General features: G+C 39.6%; 1 protein-coding gene across 1 annotated transcript; it reads right to left on the reverse strand.

Moving 5' to 3' along the window:
* Positions 1 to 3,773: 3,773 nt before the first annotated feature.
* Positions 3,774 to 20,298, reverse strand: RAB18 (RAB18, member RAS oncogene family). The gene is made up of 7 exons (XM_086742110.1): positions 20,070 to 20,298; positions 17,273 to 17,328; positions 11,351 to 11,412; positions 9,276 to 9,348; positions 7,359 to 7,477; positions 7,212 to 7,278; positions 3,774 to 5,696 (listed from the first exon to the last, which is right to left on the reverse strand). The coding sequence occupies exons 1-7, from the start codon at positions 20,135 to 20,137 to the stop codon at positions 5,518 to 5,520; spliced, it is 624 nt and encodes a 207-aa protein (XP_086598236.1). The 5' UTR covers positions 20,138 to 20,298; the 3' UTR covers positions 3,774 to 5,517.
* Positions 20,299 to 25,111: the final 4,813 nt, after the last annotated feature.

Below are 25,111 nucleotides of genomic sequence, written 5' to 3' on the forward strand. Positions count from 1 at the left end.
GCAATCTTGAAAAACAACAATTTTTTAATTCAAATGTAAATGCCAAAGCTTGGATGCTGTCAGTGCTCCAACAGATTACATTGGAAACTGAGACACCATTATTATGAAACCTGAATCTGCACCTTCGCATTGTGCCAGCGATCCCATGGGAAGGACACTAGGGCATGCATGCCGGACAGGAGCAGAGCATCACCCCCGTTAGCTCCTCATGGAAGCAGCTGGTGGAGCAAGACCCCAGTGCATGTTGTGGAACAGTCCTGCTCCACAGCTTTGAGGCACATGGCATAGATCCCCTTAGCATACAGCTTAAAACACCAGAGGAAGGGAAAGGAAGCTTCTCTCTGTCAGACTCCATACTAGGAGAGGCATTCCGCTGCTAGTGAAAGCACATTTTCCTCTACCTACCAGTTCCTATTCCTCCAAAAGAAAATTGCTCAAACATTCTAAAATAATCACCCACACATCTTCCTGTGCTTATACAGTTGAGTTACAGGACTCCAACAACAACATTGTCAGCAGCACTGCAAAGCACAACCTTGCAGAGATTAAGCTTTCTAACTTTTAAAAGGAATTCATTTTCAAGACAGTATTTTGCTGTATCTGCTTTACATTTTGTCATCTCAGGACAGCAACAGACCAGTACTGCTGGCACATTGCTGCCACAAACCTGATGTGTTATTGTGCCAGAATTCCATAAGAAAACCAGCTGTAGGTGCCCTGGCTTGAGCAGGGAGATTGGACCAGACAACCTCCAGAGACACCGTCCAATCTCAACCATTCTGTGATTCAGGATACTGTTCAGTAGAAAAATTTAAGTCAAATCCCATTTATGCAGCTGTGATCTCTGACCTCTGGCACCCTGAGTACCCAATTAATCTAGAACTTCAGCTTTGATTTCATACCAAGCTCAGGCATCATCAGTATATAAAGCCTTACTCTTGCTTCCATAGGCAGGCATCCTTTTGTTCTTCCGGATGACACCTGCCCACAGGCTTTGTACCTCTGTCATACCTACCCTGAATTAAAATAATTCATTATGTCTGAAGCTGAAGTTCAGAGATGATACATAATCTCTAACCAATATAAAATATTACTATAAAATATATATTTCTATAGTGCATTATATATTTTAATAAAAGTATATTATTAAAACAAAATGTTTTTATTAATTGTATTAAATAGTATGTTTACTATATGGTAAATTATATAATTGTGTTATATATTTTGTGTATATAATGTAATGTATTATGTATCATTAAAACTGCCTTCACACTTTGGGCAGCTGCTACTACTTTTTCCTGAATTCCAGTTTACAGCTTTGCTCCTAATCCTAAATAGTAATGAGGAGCTCCATATCTAGCTATGTTGAAGAACAAGATTCATGCTGTCATGAACATCTTGATAGCCAGACTCCTCAGATCAGCAAGTCCAGCCTGACAAGCATTAAGAACCGAAAACCAAGCACTCCTGTCAAAAGGATCCAACGTTGTTCCCAGTACCGAGTAAATCCAGAGCTGATCATACATAGAAAACACTAGAAAAGTTTCCCTCCAATCATGATTTAACACGTTTTATTTTAAGCCTCCTACTGTCTTTTTTGAGCTTCTAAAATAAAAAAAAAAAAAGTAGAGCTTCGGAATTCTAGAACTTCACTAGGAACTTTGCTATCATTGTATGGAAAAAGTGCATAGATGCTACAGAAATTAGTAGCACAAGGGGGAAAAAGAATCTTCAGTAATTAATCATCATGATCATTTTAACTCCAACAGAAAGGATCAGACGTTACTCAGGCACAAGTATAAGGACAAAACGTCTTACTCTTGCATTAAAATCAGACACAGTATAAGGACACAGTAGTTTGGAAACACACCTTCACAGTTCTTTGCCTGTATAATCCTTCATCAATTTTTAATTAAGGTGCCACAGGTACTCAAGAGCAAGATATGTGGAAACCTTAGAAAATTTGAAACAGTTTTAACAGAGAGCTGCTTTTTTTCCCCAAAAGCTATTGCTGTTGGAAAGCGACCAGGAAAAACAACTTATATTTTGCCCTTGAAGGCTCAACTAACTCTGAAGACCATGCAATGATTTGTCTGGCAACGCGGAAAAGCTTTGCTCATACTAACATTGCTTCTTGACACCTTGATGAAGGACAGCAATACACTGAAGACTACAGGAGCTCTGAAGAAGATAGCACATATGTTAATGGTGCTACATCCAGCCCACTTATATCAATCCTCCAGTAGCTAAATAGCCATAATTTGTGCTGATCACAACATAGGCTGCCCAAGTTTTTCAAGTGCTTGAAAAAATCCATCCAGTTCAGCCTCAAAACAAAGGATTATTACACTAAGCTATGGGGGAAGATTAGAAGGATTACTGTAGGTCGTTATATATCCTTCAGGTTACTGGCAAACCAGGGAACTAACAAGATGAAGCATACAGAGCTGTTCCCACTATGGTACGATAGTAGCAAAAACACGACTGTTTCTTGAAGTTCTGCCAAGGCTGATGATACAGTCGTTGGTGTGGTTTAGGGACTTACTGAACTCACATTTTCATTTTAAGACTTACTTTGAACCAGCTCTTGATCTCATTATTGCAGTAGAACAGGAAAAGTGATGCTGTAAGTTTGGATAAAAGTGCCACTGGCAATAAAAAAAAAAACACAAAAAAAAAGCAAACCAAAAAAAAAACCACTAAAAACCTGCATGTTGAGATCTCCACCAGAAGCCTGTCCCATCTTCCTTTTTAGAACAATGGAAGAAGCAAGCCAAGAAAAAAACCATAACACCACTTAGTATTCTCAAATGCAAATTCAGCAAAATGCAACTGCTGTGCCATGCTCTTCCAGACCAGTGTAATCGCTACAGAAAACCTCTGCTAGCACAAGTACCCAACTGCGTATTGGGTTCGCATGGCAAGGTTTTAGTAGCACATGGGCTACAGAGGTGGCTTCTGTGAGCAGCTGCTAGATTTCTCTATGTCAAATAGGAACGATGCCAGCCAGCTCCAAGATGAACCTGTCACCAGCCAAGGCCAAGCCAATTAGTGACAGTGGTAGCGCCTCTGCAATAACACAGTTAAGAAGGGGAAAAAAGCCTGCGCAACAACCTGCAGCCAGAGAGAGGAGTGAGAAGATGCGAGACAAACAACTCCACAGACACCAGCGTCAGTGAAGAAGTAGAGGAAGGATGTGGCCCAGGCACTGGAGAGGGGATTGCCCTGCAGCCCATGGTGCACCCCGTGCAGTATACCCAGCACCCCTCCAGTACACAGCTTCTTGACAGAGCAATGAGGAAACGTGGGACTCTAGGAGAAGCCATTCCTCAGCGACATAACCAAACCTGCTTAGAAGATGAAGAGGAGAGAAAAGCTGCTTGCAAGTCAATTAGAAAACATCTGCATTTAAAAAAAAAAAAGCTGTCTAACTGCTCTCAGTCTCACTTAATATGCTGTTTCAGAACAATCCTCTGTCCCCAGAAAAATTTTGCAGAGAAAGAGACTTGATTCTTTTGCAGAACAATACCCGCTATTCAGAGTACCCTGCAGTTCCTTCTTTTGACAAGAGCTGTCAGATCCGGCAAAGGCAGAATGAAAGATGAACCCAGGTTCTGTGATAAAAGCATCTTTTGTGGGAAACTGAAAATTAGGTCTCTTCCCAACATAGAGATGCACCCAGATGAGGGGGAAAATAGGTATGAAAATAAGTTACAGGTGTCTGTCAGCATTATGATACTTGACCAATATTACTGAAATAATGCCAAAAATACTTAAGTTATTCAGAGATTTAATGCTCCTACAAATTTCCTTCTACTGCTAGCCCACAAAAACCAAAAATTCTTTAACTTTAAGGCTAACAAACAAAATTTGCTCAGCCCACATATTATGCATGAAACAGTAATACAAATCTAACATTTTAATACAATATGTATGTATATTTAATATGACATTTACATATTTAAATTATCCTACTACATTAACAATACTATAGATACAATACTTTGTAAAACAACTAGCATGGTTAAGTTCTCAAATTTCAGTATTGTTTTCTAGAAAGTGTAAAACAGAATAGAAAACAAGAGTTTCCTTGCGAAGAATAAAGTGTATTTTAACAGATGCAGCCAAGACCTGCTGCAAAATACAGATCATGTACGCTAACATTTACACAAAACCTTGCAGTAATAAAAGGTACTGTCATTCACTGTATTTACAAGAAACTGCCCAATAGTTCAGTTACTGATTGCACTACAGTGATCTTTAAAAAAAAAAAAAAAAAAATCAAAAAAACCAAAACAAACCAAAACAACACAGCATCCTTGTCTTGTCCTTCAGAAATCAGAAGTAATTTGTCTGTAAGAACTGTTAAACTGTATGTGCTAGAAAATATACAACTCTAGAATAGGAAGAGGTTAGAAAAGTTGAATACTGTGGAAAAAAAAATTTATTAGTCTATACAAGTCTCCTGAAACAAACCATTGGCTTTGATACAGTAAATTCAAGTGAATACTCATTGCAATAGTGTTTTTCCATACAGAGATCAAGAAGCCCTATAGCTTCCCATTTGGTGTCTGTGACAGAAAGTTTTATTTCTGAACAACAGCCGCACAAAGCAGACGCGATAAGAGATCTTCACAGCCACAGTGAGTTACAGTTTGAGATAAAGTTATATTACAAACACTTAGGAAAATTAGGCATCCGTACTGAAGCACGGCAAATTAATTCACAATGAAAGAACAATGATGTCATTCAGACCCCTTGCCAAAAATGAAGACTTTCTACAGCAAGTCTAGATTAGACTGCATATTAAAAACCTAGAGTGCAAGAGTACCACAAATTTAGTATATAAATATCACAGGATTAAAACTCCAGTTAAGCCATCAACTGAAGTGATGATTAAAAAGAAAAAAGGGCATCCCCCAGCTTTGCAAAGGAAGCTTTCAAAGCATCTCTTCAAGAAGGAGCTGATAACAACTATGGCCTGTGCCAATTTATACTTCAGACAGTTCTACTGAAAGACAAAAATTTAGCAGATTTGTCTAAGAACTGTATAATCTTACTGTTTTTAATACTATAAAAAAGTATTTACTAGAACAGATGAAATGTGACGTTTATAGCTCACTGTCTTCAAGATCTGTGCACATTATGTAGTTCTACAATTTCAAGAGTATTTAAAAATAAGAAAAAGAGCAGTAATGCAGTAATGTGTTTCTGTTAGATGGATTTGTTTAGAACAGTTACATGATGAATGTATACAGTCGTAAAATTTTTAGTGCATTTGTTCTTGCACATTATTTATGCTACTTATAAAAACCTGAAGATTGCAAATTGGGCATGCTTACCATAACATTCTCAAACTGGGAAAGCTGCAGAACATTATTCCTACAAGTGTTCACTGCCATGATACAAAACAAGTATGTGCAAACTGCAAGGTCCCTAAAAATAGCATTTAATGAATTTATGTACAGAAAGATGTCACTATCTGTTTAAATATGCAAAGAATAAGCTTCCCAAAGTTTATAACATCGAACAATATCCACCACATGCTCCTCCTCCTCCATATCCTTCTTCCTTGTTTGATAACTTTACACCTCTGTTTTGGCTCTCACTCTCCCACAGTCCAGGAGTCTGAATGATTTTTTCAACAAGTTCTTCAAAGGCACACTGTACACCATCACATGTTTTTGCACTTGCCTCTGGAGAAGGGATGCAAGAAGTCAAGTGTTAGCATAGCTTCCAGTAACTTGTTTAGTTTCTCTTTCAGTTAAGTCTCAACCTACAACCTAGACTTACAACTTCTACAAGATATTCTATAACAACATAGCAGTGTCAAAAATAGCAGGTATGCAGGTTTCCATCATCAAATAAGGCAGCACCTCAGAAGACTCTTAACAGAATACCTTCCAAGTTGAATGTCACCAGAATACATGGAGATAGCTATAGCTTAGCTTTATTTTTCTGCAGAAGGCACTTCAGTAAGAAAGGAGAGTTCTACTAACTTAAGATATCCGATAAACCTGGTTGCTGTTTTGTACTTCAGTTCTGTACCTTAGTCAGAACTGTAGTACCACCATATCATAAGAAGGAAGGATCCATACTGTAGGGTTCTGGGTCAGCCTCCATGATACAGCTCATCTGATAAAAATAAAAAAAAAGGGATCTAATTTGTTCTGCAGTTGGCAGAATTGTAGGTAATTTCACTCAGGAGCCTTAGTTTGGCTAAGCCAAAGAAATCTGCATACAGCATGTATTACTAGAGCAACAGATACCATCTGAAACTGTTCAGTGCCACCAGGGCTTGCTCTGTTCTTCCACAGAGTCATGCAGATAATTAGCATATGTAGCATACAGATATATATATACAGTTTAATTTTAATGTTTCTTTTCATCTTCCACGCACTTAGCTTGTGCCTCAACTTTGAGCTTCTATTTCCGTATCTGACACTGTAGCCAAAAAGAAACACAGCAAGGTACCAGACAAAGATATGTCATTAGTCAGAGATGAGGAATGTGAGTATAAGACAGGACATGCCAATGAACTGCTTTGCTACTGGAGTCATCCTATAAAGTAATCCCTGCTGATCCTTAAAAAAAAAAAAACCATGTAATAAACTCATGCATAAAGAATCACTTTACCACTCACTTTAATTTATCATTACAAGGCTTTGCCTAAAAAACTCATCTCATTTTGCAGCAAGATAAGACCAACATATTTACTCCGGTCATGATTATGTCGTTATTCAATTCCACCCACCATTTATAAGTTAATTATATTCCTACTTAATTTTACATCCCAGTTCTAATACAGATTTCTGTCAAGTACCAGCCTTTTTGCTTTACTGAAAGCCGGCCACTAGTACCAGTTTTCCCTCTTTCATTTTGCTTCTATTATTAATTTAGTAAGTCAGCTGGGAAAACAAAACAGACAAAACCCCAAACCTAAAACAAGTTTTGTCAGAGCACAGTAAAGCCTGTATGCCACCCTTAATCTTTATGAATTTCAGCATACTCACCCACAGTTAGAGTAGACAGCTAAACATATTTAGGGACAATTTCAAAAAAATGGGAACACCCATTATCTTTGTACCTACTGCAGCTGAGAAATATCATTACTTGGATTGTATGTATAAAGACTATCAGTCCTACAGAAGCAGTACTTTTCATTATGTAACAAAAATCAAGTAAGGTCTCTGCAAATATCTATAACATACCTATGAACAACATGGAATGTTTTCTTGCAAATTTCAGACCTTCATTTCTGTCAACTTCACGGTTTTCCTATAATAAGACATAGCATTACTATGCATTATTAACAAAATACATCAACAGATTACTTACTGCAGTTGAATTAAGTTTACCTTATCAATCTTGTTTCCAACTAGCATTTTCACTATGTCATTCCTTGTGCAGTATGTTTCCAGTTCATTTAACCAGTTATCCAGCTTGACAAAAGTATCTCTTCTCGTGACATCATAAACTGAAAGATATTAACAGTATTATTTCCACAATATTTTTTTCAAGAAATACAGCTTACGTTACAAAAGGAGCAAAAATTATGGCTTTTTGAATTACAAAACTGAAGGAGTCGCAAGAATTCCAATTTACTTACTACAGCAAGACAACAATTGGAAATGAGTTCAATATTCACCATCTGAAATCATGGATGATACTAATGTAGAGCAACTCTTAAGATTCAGTCATGTACTGTTCTCAAACTAATTTATTTTGAGACATCCTAGCTTACAGGCTACAGAATATCATTCTCCAAAGAATTCTACAGTTGCAGACCCAGATGTAGGATACTTAACATCACTACACAAAAGATACGCAAAGAGGATGGCATGACCTTCTTGCACTGAGTTAATCAGTGATAATTAAAACTTGTATAGCACCACTGCTATGCTAAAACAGTCAACTGGTCACCAAATTCTCACAAATAGCAGTAAACTACTGAACTTTCAGCATTTTTGTGTTTCAAGCTGTTGACCATTTGTGTGGGATGCAAGTAATAAGCCATGCTAGGAGCTGAAAGAGCAGACAAAAAGCAGATCTTGTTAAACCTGAAATCCTCTATCCAGCGACTAGTAACTACCACTTCAAGCTAGGAAAGTATTTTTTCCTTCATTCTCACATCCCTTGTGCAGACAGGCTTTCAGGTTTCAATCAAATCTATAGCTTGGCTTGCAAGAACAATCTTATTTTTAGAAAGTTGTTTAACAAAGAAATAGTTCAGAGAAGATTATTAAATAAAATTAGAGATCAAATCTCAACAGGAACACTTTCTAGCTCCCAGACAGTGCTTTGCTTACTTTTAAAGCTTTCAACAGTAAGTGGCAGGTTCAGTGCCAGCAACTAAGTAACTTGACAAGACACACCTTGACAGCATCTTCCTATACCAGGAAGATAATGCAACTCTGACGTGGGAAACAGTACATACAAAATAAAACCTACCAGGAAGCCTTATGACAGTGGTTACTCCAAGTTAAACAATTTAACTGGACACACTAATTTATGAAGAATCTCTTCATTCAGATGCAACTTAAAAAAAAAAAATTAATCTTACTTCCCTGCCCCTAACTTTAGTTAGCTCCTCACTTCTAGCTGTGGAGAAGCAGAACTTCAGAGTTCAGTGCCTAGTTAATAGGTTTCCGTATATGGAAGAAAAGCAAAACTCTTCAATGTGAAGTTGCAATTATGGGTTTTGGCCTAGGCTTCTCCCACACAGATTGATGCTTTTTATGCTCCTAGCTAGTCTTTAAGTGATTCTGACTGTGTAACATCCCATCAGTATAGAGACACAAATTGCAAAAAATCCCAGTTAGACTCCACAGTGTTTATATGAATTTCATTAGGAAAAAAAAAAAAGAAAAAAGAAAAGAGAAAGCTGTATACATACTGGTACAGAAAGAATACACTGAGGAGAAGAGAAAACTCTTGTTTTTACTCTGGGCTTAGTAAGCACAGGCAAAAAAATAAAAGTAATAAATGAATGGCAAATTCCTGGCAGCACAGGAACAGCTCCAAGCTACTCCTTCAAATAGCAGTAGCTCTTAAACTCATGCAAAAATTGGTGCCTCTCAGGCAGGAAAGATGGACTAAATGAGAAAGAGGTCAGACATCAAATTCAAGAACCTTTAATATACGAGTTGTAAAACACAGATAGAATGATTTCTACTATCAATTAGATATTACAGAAAGGTTATATGAGTTTGCATAACTCCAATACATGAGAAAACCACAAACTTCTTCAAATTAGCATGTAAAGTTATACTTACCCAGGATAACACCTTGTGCACCTCTATAGTAACTGGGTGTTAATGTTCTGAACCGCTCCTGACCTGCAGTATCCTAAAAAGCCATTCAGAAAGTTCCATTAATCAGAATTTGAGCAGAATCTAGTTTAGCTCTCAGGTATTCTGCAGCTAATGAATATTCAAAATCAGATTTGAAAAATATTCAACTACCAGATTAACAGAGTTTACACTCCCCTCTGCTGTTTTACTGCACCATTAACTTTGGGATTTTATCTACTCTTTCCTGTGAAACACCTTTAAACTGTTAGGTGTAGTAAATAACTGGACTATATACCAATGAGATAGCGATTTCTGCAGAAGCATTTGTTCTGCAGCTAGTACAGCAACAAACAGCAAGAAAATTAGTAGTGCAGCTGCGATTCTAAGATTTTGTAATAAGCATCAAAACCCATGGCAACAAAACTAGTTCCCTCACTTCAATCACCTTGGTGCCATTAAATCTGACTCACTGTGAGAGTAAATGCATTTTACACGCTATGACAGAGCAGAAGCAGAAATAAGCCAGAGGTTCTTCTGCTTTTAAGTAAAGTTGAATTTACATCCTCAAATTTAAAGCGTTAACAGCTCTGCAAAAAAAAAAAAATTAGAATGCTGTTTTCTTATCAGAGATTAAGTTAATAGTGCGCACTCACTGCAGACTTTACACATAGAAGATCTAAATAACTTCATCCAAGTTACCCCAGATTAGAAACGACACATGAAACACTGGATTCAAAATGGTTCCCTGCCAAAGAACCTGAATAACTGAAGTGGACTTCCAACATTCTACAAGTCACTTAGTCAATCCCACAAATCTCAAATTGGTTTTGTGTCATGATAAACTTTTACAAGCTTTTCTTTTCCAGTTCACCTCAGAATAATTTCTTCACTTTCACCAATATGAAAGAAGGTAAGTTAGTCCTATGCAATATTGCCCATCCCATGATCACTCATCATTCTGCTATCAGTCTGGTCTTCCTCCTATATATCTATGTCTGTCAAGTTGTTGCAGTTATTTTCCTTGTCAAACCCACTTATTTTAGTGATGATTACTATTGTCACACTAAGACCTAAATCCTGTTTGTTAGTTGAGATATGAAACACCCTCAAAGCAACAAAGTATGAAATATGTATTTCATGTTTCACTACTACTTCCCAAGGAAGTAAAGGCCATGTATCTCACTTATATGAGAAACAAGGTTTAACTCTTGCTTGCTACAGCAAGTCACAACTGGGTCTGAACATTCAAAAGATGCTTCAAGTCACACAAGCATAGAGTGCAGGCTGGCTTGCAGAATGCAGAATGTTTAAAAAAAAAAAGCTCGGAAGTACTTTTTCTTTCTTCACTTGCCATGAATTTAATTCTACTTTCAAATACAGTAGATGGTGAACACTCTAAGGCTAAGATTACAAACACTGCCTCTCCTTCTTTCAGCTGCATCTGCTACAAATAACACTGACCTCGAGCCTATAGAATTCTTTGTACAAAGGCTACAAAGCTTTTAGACTAAAAATTGTTTTGAGCATAAATTTGAACATTTGAGCATAAATTTGAACATGCAATAGTAATTCTAACCTGTTAACACACTACTAAATTTTGCCTAAAACATTCAGGTTAAGAAGTGCACCCTTTTAAAACCTGTCAAGTACCAGACAAGAACAATGTATACAGGGAAGTTTCACATTAGTGAGGGCTAACTCTTTAGAAGTTAAACAATGAATTACTCAAAAAAAAAAAAAAAAAAAAAAGAAAAAATACCATGAATGGCCACATTCACTGTTTTAAAGTCTGACTGATTTACTATCATTTTATTCATCCTTTTCTCTACTCTTATCCCAACCAGACCTGGAATCAGTGCTGCAGAAGCAGCTCACAGGCAACAGAATTGTCCCCTTAGCCAGTTCATTCCACCTTCTGAATGGTTCAGTATTAACCCTGCACTCCTCCACATTGTCTTCATATTAATTAGAAAAGGATTCAATACAGGCTGTACATTACACAAGCCAGCGCTATTCCTAAAGCAAAGTAACACATTAAGAACTCTGGAGATACTTACCCATATTGCCAATTTAGCTTTGTTTCCGTCAACTGAAATAGTTTTCACCTTGAAGTCCACACCTAGAGGAGGGAAAATATTTTAGTTCAAACTTACTACTTTCTCTTTCAAAAATAACTGTAAAGAGAAAACAAACAAACAAAAAAATCAAACTCAGAAGACGAGTTTTGTTTTGAAAGGAGCAGGAAGAATAAGTATCATTAGCTATTTATGAGCCTTGCTCAAAATTCAAGGTTTTGTTGCCAACAGGCTTTTGCAAAAGCCTAAGGGCCTTTTAAGCCATTGACTCAACACATTTAACAAAAGTAAGGCAAATACTACATTTGCCGTACTGAAGCACATATTCCAGCAAAAATACATGAGTTTACAATTCCAATGGATTAACTTTCTATTCATTACTCATACATGTGTTCTTCTCAAGTACGTCTGTGGTCTGGAGGAACAACATACTTTCAAAACAAAGCAGCAAGCCGCATTCAGGCAGCTATTTGCTCTGTTTCCCTATCTCAAACAATCTGACCAAGTCCCATCAAGGTGATCATGCGGAGATAAACCAATAGACAGACTCATCTACTACACGATTACTATCCCGTGAGAAATAACGTTACATGACAGTAATTCCTCTAACAAACATATCAAATAAGCTTCGGATGATGTGAACATGTGAGAGTATGTCTCTCACAAGGATTCCGGCAACATCAGGGACTCATTAATATCACACTCAGTGACCAAGAAAAACAGACAGACAACATGGTAACAGTTCTGCTACTGGTATGTCATCTACCTCAACATCTGACAATTTCCTCTCCCCACCCTTTTTTTTCTTTTTTTTTTTTTTCTTTTTTTTTTAAATACATAGGAACTAACAGCCTATCACTTAACCAAGGACAAGCTGCACAAAACTCAAGCCAAAGAGGACAAGACTGTAATGACCATGCAAATTTAAAGGATATAGCAACACATATCAGTTCGTGAGGCTGAGTACAGTTATGATCCATTTTGCTGTAATTTAAGCCTTCAGTTACCAATAGCAAGTAACTGGAAGTATGCTTCAATCATTTTTGGAGTGATTCTCACTCCCTACCAGGCAGCAGCTCTGAAGCAAAGTAGTAGTGTGGAAAGTTGATAACTTTATATGAACTTTCAAGTGCAACAGCAAACTTTTTGCACTTTAACTTAAAACAGTGGCCATCATACTTGTTAAAAAATAAGAATTTCTGTTCTATTTAACACAAAATGTTTAGGTAGGACCTTACTATTAGTGTGCTGCACTTACATTCCCAAGGCCATGCAGATTACAAACAAGTGCAAACAGCTGCCAAAATACATTCAACTTAAAGTCACAGAGGGTACACAGGATGTTAAAGAAACGCCACATTGCAAGCAGATTTACAGCTTCACTGCAACTGAGGTTTAAAAGAGCTTCGTTTTTTTAAAAAAATACACACAGTTTTTATTTCACTGTTTCACAGCTTCAGCTCACTAGTGTTCCCTAAAGTGTCAAGTGATTTTCAGACTATGTCCTGCACTGGAAGAAGCCCATACTCTGTTCCAAGCAAAATTTTGCCACAGTACATTAACTTTTGTAGTAACTGAACAGAACTCCATTTTTTCAGGGACTATGACTCTTAGTCTCTAACTTAGCAGTAACATAATGCTCCATGCCATGCACAAGGATGGTATATTATTCTAGCGTTATATTCACAGAAAACAATAGTCACCATTAACTTTGTTTTAAACACCAGTTCTTAGAACTTTCCCTAGCTCATAGAAGATTGCTATGCTAGCAAGTTGATTTAAATTGATCCTAAAGAACATCCTGTCCTGTCAATTTTTCAGCATTCAGCAGTAACTTTTAGACTAACAGCATCTCCTCTTCCACTGTAAGTGCATATTTCTTTCCCTAAACAGTAAAAAACACCATTGCTCAGCCAAGATGTCCAACAGCTCACAGCACATTCTTTTATTCATTAGCCTGACAAAACATGTAACTGTAGCTATTACAAGTCTATCAGACACTTAATGTACAAATCAAAAGTATGTCACAATAGTTTCAAGAAGGAAAACTTTTTTCTTAGGACAAATGTATTGGGGTATTTTGAAGCCACAGTATCCTTCTCCCATTTAGTAAATAGATTTAGTATCTCATGCCTGAACAGTTCTGCAATTTTCATTTAATGGAAAGTACATATACACCTTTAAGTTAGCCTTGCTTTTGGCTTAAAATTAAAAGATAGGGCTTTAAATTCTGCATGAGCAATGCAAGTAAATTAAGAAGCTAAAATAGCAAATAAACCTCTTGTGTTATAGATTGATTACTGAAAAGCAAAAGTATGAAAATGAATAGCACACCAAAATATATCCTTTAAAGCAACTGAGACACAGCAAATGTAATTCTAGTAAACCACGGAGCTCAACACATACACATACAAAAGCCAGTTACAAAATAAATCTTTTAAATAACTAGGTTTTTGATTATCAATCTGCCATAAAAGAGGACAAGCAGAAAAAATGCAGGGCTCAAGAAAATCTTGTTAAATTGTACAAACAGGGTACTTATGCTCCCTGAATACTTCAGTGAAATGCAGACATGTTTGTGTGACAAGTTTCAGTTCTGAGCTTGCAAGAGTGATGTTTCTACCCTTGACAACAGAAAGCTGACAGTGCTTTTCACCACACCTTGGAAGGCAGCTAGAAACAAAACAGCTCTACTAGGCTGTACTCCTGTCTGTTGACACCTACTGCCTCAGCACTACACACTAATATACTATGGAGTGACAATCCGCAAGGAATAGCTCTGTCGCCTTCACGCTGGTCTTGCATCTAGGCCAGTATGCCACACTGTATTTACAGGAAGTGCAAAATCAGCTTGAGTGTTATTATTTGTGTTGTAGGTAACTGACAAGTTGGATAGCTTAGAGGTGGAGGACTCAAAGTGCAAGGAAGGCTAAAAAGTTAAGATATCAGATCTGTGCAATACATTACCTCACTCATGAAATAGGGATTGCACTGAACACTTATCTAGAGTCTCTCATACAAAGAGCAAGCAAGTACAGACAAGCATGAGCAGTAAGGACACCAGAAAATACTGAGAGATATATATATAGTCTGGTAAGATCCTTGTGATGAAGCCTGGTGAACAGGTTAGCCTCAAGAGAATGCAAGGAGTACAGGCGATCTGCTAGATTGAATAAAACATGGTTAATCCAACTGAAGCTACTGAAGTAAAAATATTTCCCCAAGGCAGTTCATTCTTCTGAGAATACCACCGGATTTTTACAGAATTCTGAACAAAAAAAGCCCAAAACAACAGTTTAGGGTTTCATTTCAATTGCACCCAGTAGGTTTCTACAAGTTATGAAGATAAGGTACATCTCAACAGGTCATTGAAAGCAACCAGTTGTGCTGCAGCCAAGGCTTTCCCCTGCACTGTGGTTTTGTGTGCAGTTGTTCTTCGTTTTGCTGTTTTGGGTTTTTTAACACCTACAGCATGTTATCTCTTCACTTTCAAATCCAAATTAAAAAAAAAATATAACCACTTTAACAGTTCAGTAGTTAGTATGTAGATAACATTGAAACGTAACATTATTTACAGTCAATCCATTCATTTTGGAAAAGCACCACACTGCAGTCTCAACAGGAAAAGGTCTTCTGTTCCCAAACTCAAAACATATTAGTATTTAATCAGCACAAAAAGAAATCCAGGTCAAGATTCACACAATATTTTGGCATTTCACCATCTTGCGAGTACCTGAATTTGGCATCTAGAATCTGTCTTCATGCAGCAGGAAACACTTATCTCTAAGAACACAAAGTACTTTATCTATACAAACAGTAAATCCTGTCCTGAGTTTAAAGCTGACATGTTGCTTCTTAGCAATACATTCACCAGAAAAACAGCAATGTCCCAGTGCAGTAGTTTTTAAAAAAGAAAACAAATAAGAACAATCCAGATTCTGTTCCCCTTCCAGTTACATGGAAGAAAAAAAAATTAAATCTGCTGTCCCACATGAGTGCTCCACACACCATGCTATAGGACTTCCACAGCTGGGGTCACAATACTGCACAACACCACTACAAGCATCAGCGAGGGGCCTAACAGCTAGGGCGATCTAGGCCAGCATTTCCTCAGTCTCTAGAAACTTCCTTTTCCTGCTAAATGGTCATGTTCATTCCAGATGAGTATATCTGTTTCAGAACTCAAATTCTATTTGAAGCAATGCTCACACTGAGAACTCTTCCTCCTTTAACATCAGAAAAGAAGGATGGTAGGACCTGCCAGTAGATCCTACTACTGGCAGAGTAGGATCTGCCAGCAGTAAATCTTGAGTGATTACCATTTAACAGCCAACAATTAGCTACCACACCTTCTGTTGTGCATTTTTATAAAACCCAAAGAGGAATAATTACTTTAGGAAATAATTCCTTAGTTTATCAAATAGTGCACTGATGTCAGTTTTTGACATTGGTAAAGAGTATTATGTATGAACAGCAGAATGAAAAAAAAACCACATCCACAATTAAGAAAAACAAACAAACAAAAAAAAAGAAAACTAACCAATAAAGATGTGCTAATGGTATCCAAAACATCATGAAAGCTAACACAGCTATTCTGCACTGACTTCCTGGCCCACATGGTTGACATACCAAGAAAGTAACACAATTTGAAGTATATACAATGCCAAAACTATTTAGATTAGAACACAAGATTGCCATCTTCACCACCTGGTCTGTTCCATTCCTGTTTCCTTCCACCCTATCCTCCCTCATGAATGGAGGTAGGGCTACTTGCACAAGTTCATTTTTTATGAGCAATGACATGAGCAAAACCAGGCCATGTTCTTCCTGTTGCCTGCTCAGTGCTTTACACGAAACAGCAGTCCTGTATCTTATTAACATTAATGAAAAAAATATATCAATTAATTGACTTTGTAATGAATTAGAGCTGGCTTTGTTTACCAACAGTTGAACACAAAGAAAAAATTTGATACAAGTCCTTAGCTAGGACTCTTCCTACAGAGAAAGTAAAAAACACAATTGAAATGCACTGTGTGGAAAAGAAATCTCTATTTTCCATTACTTCAGTTATCAATTTGGCACAGAGCTGCACCACATTTTTAGAAGTTTCACTTTGCTTCCTTTGACAAGAATCTACATAGTATATCCTGCTGGGTCACTCTCCTCCAGCACAACTGACTTCACTGCTGGTAGGTATCATAGGTAGCAATGACACATCACTGCTTTTTTCCCCAGCAGCTCTAGATTCTTTGCTCTCTTCAACTTTTCTCAAGAGTCTAGCTGCCAAGGAACTGACTAATAAGTATGAGAGAAAAGCCACACTGTAATTTCCTCCCTACTAAGGAAAAGCAGAAGCCACACAGAGCCCAGTACACTCCAAGTACTGTCCAGAGTTGTAAGAGCTAACATCCTCTACTAAAGGGAGTCTTAAGTCTTAAGATAGCTACCAAGTATCATATTACACAGAACACAAGTTCTGGACAGCAATATTAGTATTCAATCAACATGATAGCTATCTTGCACAGATAAATCAGGAGGAGACATAACAGTAGCTCTTACACTTGCATTTTAGCCTGAAATGCTGGCAAACAGTGAATTGCAGGTGTTCAACTAGAGCTTTTCTCTGCCCATATCTATGACTTCCATTTTCATGGTGAAGGGTGACATTTGTATCTGTTTTCCTAGACAAGAAAGTATTTTTGCATAAAAGGGACAACTACAGGCCAGTAGAGAATGCTCTACACCAGTGAGCGTTGCATGCTAAAACTGCATCCACATAATTCTTTCCTTACAGAGAAGCAGACATGTCTGAGCTTCAGTACCAGTTAGGCAAGTCTGAACAAGCCACAATTTTGTACTGAAGTTGGTACACATTTTTTTAAGGTAGCATCAGCACATACTTACCAATCGTTGCTGCAAGTTCTGGGTCAAATGTATCATCTGTGAACCGCAGCAGAAGGCTGATAGGAAGGGGAGAAAAATAGGAGTTACTATTATTGCAGCATATCTGTAGTTTGCTGAAAGCCTATAAATTACAAGTCTGAAAGTAACAGCAAGTTTACGTAGCTAAATAAAAAACACATCTCATTTTTCCGTAATTTCTCTCCTACAAAAAACAAAGAAGGGAACACAATAATACAGCAGACATGCTCTGCTACAAGAGCCCAGGCCTCCTCTTCGCATCTATTACTGAGTATGTATGTCTCCTTGAAAACAAAGCACCACACAAGTTGTCAAATCAGTTGGCTCAACAGTCACATGGTCTGCTCCTCAAATCATTTTACTTCTGTCATATTCTATTTTTGTTCTCTCAGAATTCAGTACAAAAGTAAGATTTTTTTTTGTTTCCTATTGCCTCACACATTATTTCTGTAAGCTTGAGAAGAAAATTCCAAGTCAGCTTTTCATCCCAGAAATAACTCCTTGAACTGAGCACATCTGCTCCTTGCAGGGGGTTGGACTAGATGACCTTTGAAGGTCCCTTCCAACCCAAACCATTCTATGATTCTATGACTATAGTCATCAGAAAAAAAACACACAGAAGTTTAAGAGTAGAATTAACTTACCACTGGTTCATGATTTTGTATCTTTTTGTATGTAAGGACTTTCAGACACACAACATTTCCCCCTATTCTGAGGGATATGTTTGCTACCAATAGAAGAACTAAGATTTACCAGCACATCACACTATAGTAGTAGGGTCCCTCGAAGAAGTGCCCATAATGCCACTCTACTTGTGCTAAATGTAAATATTTTGGCAAAAGTTAAAGATTCTCAGTACACGGTTTTTAAAATCAGTCTTATGTATCTGCGGCAAGTGTATATTACCATGTGGCAGACAGCTGCTTGCAATGACTGACAGCTTCTACTCATTTCCAGGCTACAGAAAGAAAACAAAGCCCTATTTATTTTTGGTCTTCCCTCCTCATCTCATTTTTTTCTCCTCTCTTCTCTTTTTGCATGTGAATTTAGCAGCCAAATCTTTTTTACCATTTGGATACAGCCTTTCATTGACAGAAAAGTGACTACTGAAATTTCTTTACTTCAATAAGGCTGGGTGGTAACTCCAAAGTTAACCATAGATCAATCTCTTTTTTCCCCTACTCCACAACTCTAAAACCAGACTGTAGATTTATTTACCAAAGAATAGTTTAAATTTAAACAAAAATAGATAGTACATAGGTTTTTTTACGAGTACGTTCAGACAGTTGTATTAGAATGCTATTTAAGAGCAGCTGTTTTTAGTTACAACCAGAACTGGTTTCACTCAGACGAAATACAGCCTCTAGAATAAAAACATCAGTTTAAGAGTCCTGAGTGCTAAGCCCAGCCAATTTCTACCTTCCCCACCTTTCTTTCATATGCAGATATCCTCTTCTACAAAGTACAGCACACCACAGGGACCAAGTTTAAGATAGCGTTCGGTTCAGAAGCCAGGACTCCCAACCACCTACTACACTACACCAGCACAAGTTTAACATCTGACCTTACCTATTACTTGATTAGGAAAGTGATGCAAATTCAGGAACAGTTCAATATTAATGCCCTGTGCCTGAACAACTGTACTCTTATTGTTTCATAGCAGTTTCATTTCCTCTATACAAAGCCTCTTTTAACAACTTTTCTGATGTGAAGAAATAAGCATGTAAGTAGGTATACAAAAATACTGCACATACTCTCCGTCTCAAGAAAAGTTCTTCCATATGGTCACACACAAAACAGATGACCTCAACTAAACAAAATTTGCTCAGATCACGTCTGTCACCAGAGGCCTACTGTACTAGATTATCAATTCAGTAGCTAACTCAAAGGAGTGACTGACAGATTTTTAACAAATAAGGCTTGTTGGTTTTTTGTTTTTTGTTTTTTTTTAATAAGCAACTTATGTGTTATTTAGGGTCATGGTAGAAGACTCAGATCACTGCCATAAAATCACAAAATCTAACATGACTAGTGTGGTACATTCCCAGATGCCCTCCTGCATTTATAGCTCAGATCTATGGCACTAACAAAAAAAAAGTTAAAGAAAAAAAATACTAAAAGACAAAAAAAGTAGCTTAGACAAAAACCATGAAAAGGGTAGGCAACTGGAGTGAGGGGGAGGAAATCAACCTCAAAGTACTTGAGAAACAGTATAATTAATCAGCTGAGAATAGTGGTAGAACTACTTTACTGCCTACCTTATATGCCCCTGTGTCGTTTGTATACATGTGTGTGTGTCCCCAGCACAGTGCTAGGTCACTTGTGACTCTACATGTACATGTTATGGACCAGATTAACCCCAGAGCTATGGGGATGCACACGACACAAGGCTACACAGGACACAGGGAGGCCCAGATCCCCCTGGCCAGGCCGGCATAGCTCTGCTTCGTCTCCCTTTCCAACTGGGTCAGGCTGACACCACCTCTCCCCTCCCCTCCCCGCCGCGGGGCCGGCGGCTGGGGGAGAGCTGCGGAAGAGGCAGGCAGCGCCGAGAAGGGGCTGCCCCCCCGCCCTGCAGGAGGGCTGGCCGAGAAGGGGCGAGGAAGCCCCCCGCCTCCGCCGCGAGGCCTAGTCTCCACAGGGCAGGCCGCGCCCAGGCCGGGCGGCCGCTGAGGCGCAGGTGGGGTTGTCCAACGCGGCACCGCGGGAGACTAGGCCGGGCCCGACCAGTGCCCCGCGTCACGGCAGAAGAGGCTGGGGGAGGCGGGCGCCCCCTCACCTGGACTTGCCGACGCCGCTTTCGCCGATGATGAGGATCTTCAGGGTAGTCAGCACGTCCTCGTCCATCCCGTCACGGCTCCCGGCCCGACCCCGACCGACGGTCCCTGCGCAGGCTGCGGTGGCACCGCCTGCGCCTGCGCGTCTCGCAGCCGCTTTTCACTCACCCCCTGGCCGCCTGCCCCGCGCATGCGCCTCGGGCGCCTCAGGTGTGCCAGCGGCGGGGGGGAGACGGAGAAAAACACCCCCGCCCCTGCGGGTGGCGCATGCGCAGAGGGCCGGGGGCGGATCCGCCCGCTGGTTGTTGACAGCGGGCGGGGAAGAGTCGGGCGGTCCTGTGCGTGCGCGTGCGTGCGCGTACCGGGCCGTTGCCCATGGGCGCGTGCGCAGCAGGGCGCGGAGCTGCGGGGGGGGGGGTTGGAGTGACGTCACCTCCCGCCGCGCGTCCTCTGTGGGCACGGCCTGCGACGGGAGCGGCCGGGGGTGCCCGGTGTCTGTTGGCGTCAGGAGTCGGGGTCGGTGGAGAAACGAAACCGGATAAAGTCGCGGAGGGGAGGGAGAAAGGTGGCGCCGCGCGGTGGGAGCTGGCCAGCTCCTTGTGCCGAAGCGGAGCAGGCAGCCACCTCTCGAGGTGAAGGACAGCAAGTCAGGAACCTGCCACCAGAAAAATGGGCTCATTTGATCACAAACCTCCCTGTGTCCAGCATTATAGGCCAGTTGATACGTGACCCTCTATACTTCTCTGCTAGCAGAGTCCATCCTCTGTTAAAAACCCTAAATGTTCTCAGACTGATTCCAGTGAGAAAGCCTGTTTATAACCAGTTTGGCTAACCTGCTGTTGTGGCTCGAAACCTGCGTCAGACCACTTGTAAGCAAGTACAACTTTTAAAATTAATCAGGCGTGTGTCTGATGTGGGCCTGAAGCTGTCCTTGGTCTGTGCTACAGTTCTGCTATCGGCAGCCTCTGTTCATCAGCAAAGGCTGACTGGCTCGGTAGCACAGGGGAACAGCATTAGCCCCTTCCGTAGTCACACCGAAGGAAAGAGACCAAGCCGTATCAGAAGTTCGCACAAGGTGGGTTTACTTGTGAGACTGCGGTGGTTTTGGTCAGAATGCTGGCTGCGGAGGGCACAGTTCTAGCAGAGTCCTGATTTTGCTGGGCAGTTGCCTTCCACTGAGTTACAGGGTCAACACAGTAACCAACAGTTCTTTCATGTTTGTGTGGTAAAAATCTTCGGTGCCTTACCCCTTCGTCTTTCAGAATCTGCTCTCCTGCCTCTTTTACCTCAGAAAACTAACTCCCGGGATGAGTACAATAACAATAATTATCCTATTAAATTATGGAGGCATATTCTGTAATTAAACATGTGCAAACGACTGGCTGTGTTTATACCAGGACTGTGCCTGTGTTAGTAATAATCTGACATAATCTGTTGGTGTGACTTGGTTTTCATGGTTTGGATTGTGCTTTGCAGTCATACAAGAAAGCAGTATTGCTGTACGTGGTAGTTTTTATTGAAATGTATAGGAGCTGTGGGGTTAAGACCCCACATCTTAACATCTTAAGCATGGAACAGGATGAGAATTTGAATTCGGAAGGTGGACTCAAACAGCAAAGTATTCTAGTAAGGATACTGAATCCCTTGAAGTCAGAGAGTATGTGTATTTTTCCATTGTAGCCATAGAATCAGAACCATTCCATATGGATGTTAGTCCTGATTCAGATTGTAATTCTATACCTCACTCAGAATGAAGGGGTTGGCGAGGATGGCATTCAGATCCTTGACCTTAATGATGAGCAGATGCAAGAAAGGAGGCAAAACCTGCCCTAAATGAATAGTCCCATAGCTCATGCTTACGGATGTGGTGCTTTAGACCTTCCTAAGCGTGCCCTTTGAGAATAGGTGTTTCTACATGTTGTCCTCCTTGGATCTGGCTGCTGCAATCAACTTGTTTGCTGTCTGTGTATCTATTTTAACTCTGGAAAGCCAGGCCATGTTGCGCATTTTTAATCCCCATTACAGGAGCCAGTGGTAGTGGATAATTAAAGTAGCTCAAACCTAGCTCCTTCAAAATAAGAGTATTATTTATTCACTGAAAGATGTACAACAATCGGGGCAAAATATATACTTATTTTCCTATAAAGCTTTGCAGGGTCTCTTCAGTGAAGCCATCTCTGAGTTGGGAGAGACATCTAGCCTGCTGTAAATCATGGGTATCTGCCTGTTTTCTTGCATGCTTTTCACTGCTTATCAGGAGTCCTCAGTTACTTGTGACAACTAACCCAATCTCTTTAATAAAGCCGGAGGGTTTTTTTCCTTCTATCATTTACTATCCCATTTGATCCTGACCTCAGATGTGGGAGGGTTAAGCCATAACAGCTTGGTTAGCCCTCCCTGATAATTAGTCTTTCCAGAAGAATACTGCAAATCTTTTGACTGCATTTTTATATACTATTCTGTTTTCTATTGATTTCTTTCCAGTCATCTCTTTGAGTTTCTGACAGAATAGCACCAAGCAGATCAACTTGTCCACATACAATATTTATAAATCATTATGTGTATGCTTTCCTCATTCTTCAAACGCTGCTAAGGGAAGCAGTCTGATGGTAGATAACTAGCATAACAGGTTCCAAGGCAGCTCCCTACCATGTATGGAGATGCATATATAGCGAGATGAAATTTGCACCTCAGAGTTTCCCCTCATGCTTTTACAGTCTTGCATGAAGCTGCCTGGTTCCTGGCCTGATGAAAGGCTCAGAGAAGTAGGAAAATGTCAACCTCATCTCAGCTAGCGCAAATTTATGCAATCAGTGTTCCTGAGAATTTATTACTTCAGGGATGTGACAAAGAAAGGAAAACATCTTAACAATTATAGCTCTTGTATTCTCAGCATCAAACAAACTTGGCTATATCCTTGACCATGAAAACAGGTGTTTAAGACTGAGAAACTGTGATTACCTTTCTCTATTTACAGTCTCTCCGTTCGGGCTGGGATTTATAATGAAAGGGCCATTGCACTTCATGTGTCCTCAGGGGACTCTAGAACAATTGTATAGCACAGTGCCCTGAGTGGCACAGGCAGCCACTGAGAGCAAGGGAAGGCTAGAAGGACCTCCGTCCAGTTTGCTCCTGCTGAACTAACAACAGAGATGAGTGTGTCACTGATGAGTCAGTAACATGAGAAACAACCTGGAATAAACAACAAAGGGCTCCCACAGTCTCCTTCTGTGTCTGAAGGACACCTAGGAGCCTCTGGTAAGTTCACTTGAACCACCTGCCTTAGCTTCCACAGCTTAAACATAGGGATAATGGTATTTGCTCTAGAAGACTGCAGAAGCAGCAAGGGCTAATATGCCAAGAGTTTGTGTTTTCCCTGCCAGCACTGCCTAGTTTAGGATGGGCTGTGAAATTCATGATGGGAGAGTGGCTACATAACTGCATGGCTGTCCTCCTCTCTCTCGGATGCCATCACAAATAAAACTAGGCCTTGAAAGGTATAGGTTCTAGGTTGTTTAGGTACACAAAAGTCTCAGGAGGTGACCCTCCAGGTGTCAAAGTCCTTAATTCATTGGCACTTTCAAAGATTTTCCCAGTTATGCCAACTATACACAATATCCAGCAGAAGCTGAGAAGCTCAGCCACTTCTGAGAGAAGTTGACAGCAATCTACAGGTCTCGTGTTGCAAAGACTAATCCTGCTGTCACATTTCCAGATTGCAAGGTTGTCGTGGCAGTGAGTCAGGAATTGTGATTCACAGTGAAACAAGCATGATCGCTAAGCTCACCAGTACCTCCTAGCACAAATGACACACAAACACATGCTCATTCTTTTTTTTCTTCCTCATGCAGTAATTTGCAACGTTTGTAAAAGTGACTATGGGCATGTGTGTCAGATTTAGGGAGGTTCCTTTTCTGTGCGACATCCTTAAACACAGTCAGCACATCCCTATGATTTCACATCCAGCAAATAATAGCAAGGAGTGAAAGTGCTGCAGCAGTCCCAGAACTCTGGGCAGGATTTCTCTGGAGACCACACTGCAATGTAAATGATCCTGCTCTGGCTGGCCACTCCTTTTCTAAAGAATCCAGCCTGTTTTTATGAAGCAACTACATAATAATGTTTCTCTCCCGCCCTCCAACAGCAGCCAGAGCTGGGCACTCCCATCTGTTGATCCTCTCAGCGCCTGCTTGGTTTCTGTGAACAGTAAGGGGGATTTAAGACTATAAGCACGTCAGCTCTGGGCAATTAAAATACACTGTTTATAGTCAACGCAGTTTAAAAAAGTGGATTACACATAGCGTTGGGATTGTAACAGACAGGTATGAGCTATTTGGGGGAGAACTACAGGAAAAGTAGTGTTTCAGCCACTCAAAAAGCTATGGTTATATATGAGAGTGATATACCAGTATTTTTCAGAAAAAAAAACCTAACACATGTATTTTTAAGATCTTTAACTGAGTCTTGCATAATGATCATGATTTTGTGCTAGAATAATTTGCTTGCAGAAGATAGTATGAAAAACTTAGTTGCATGCTTTGAAATGTTATTTTGCTAGATACAAGGTGTAACACTCAAGAGACATCACGTCTTACTTCTCTGCTAGAAAATGGTGAAAAAGGCTAGCCACCTCCTACTTACATTGAATTTGTTCAGATAAATTGATTAATCATTTAATCCCAACTAATGCAAGCAGTAGTCTTAAAAATGACAGCTTATCTTTCTGCATCTGTCATGAACCTTTAAACCAAGGACAGCTTTTAAGACTGGATGACCTATATTTATGTCTTTTTAAAATGTCTCTAAAGCAACCATTGAAATATGTAAACAGTAATGATACAGGAGTAGATTCCTGTTTAGGATTGTTAGATCCTTACAAAACATGAACTACATTTTAAGTAATAAGAAAAGAGCTTTGATATTTAAAGTACATCTATCATCTACTGCACATTAACATTGAAAAGGATGAGACAACAGTTTTCAAAGGGCACAGTAAGAACAACAAACTTTGGGCGTTAGAGTTTTCCACAGCTGCACTTCACAT

The sequence above is a fragment of the Chlamydotis macqueenii genome, chromosome 2, assembly GCF_036417535.1.
Source record: "Chlamydotis macqueenii isolate bChlMac1 chromosome 2, bChlMac1.mat, whole genome shotgun sequence".
Taxonomy (NCBI): Eukaryota; Metazoa; Chordata; class Aves; order Otidiformes; family Otididae; genus Chlamydotis; species Chlamydotis macqueenii.

Excerpts from the sequence above, each read along its gene's own strand:
- RAB18 (XM_086742110.1), bottom strand. The coding sequence starts at position 20,137 with ATGGACGAGGACGTGCTGACTACCCTGAAGATCCTCATCATCGGCGAA. Across the intron at positions 11,413-17,272 it reads AGAACTTGCAGCAACGATTG|GTGTGGACTTCAAGGTGAAA; the intron begins GTAAGTATGTGC and ends TCCCTCCTCTAG. Across the intron at positions 9,349-11,350 it reads AAGCTAAATTGGCAATATGG|GATACTGCAGGTCAGGAGCG; the intron begins GTAAGTATCTCC and ends ATGGCTTTTTAG.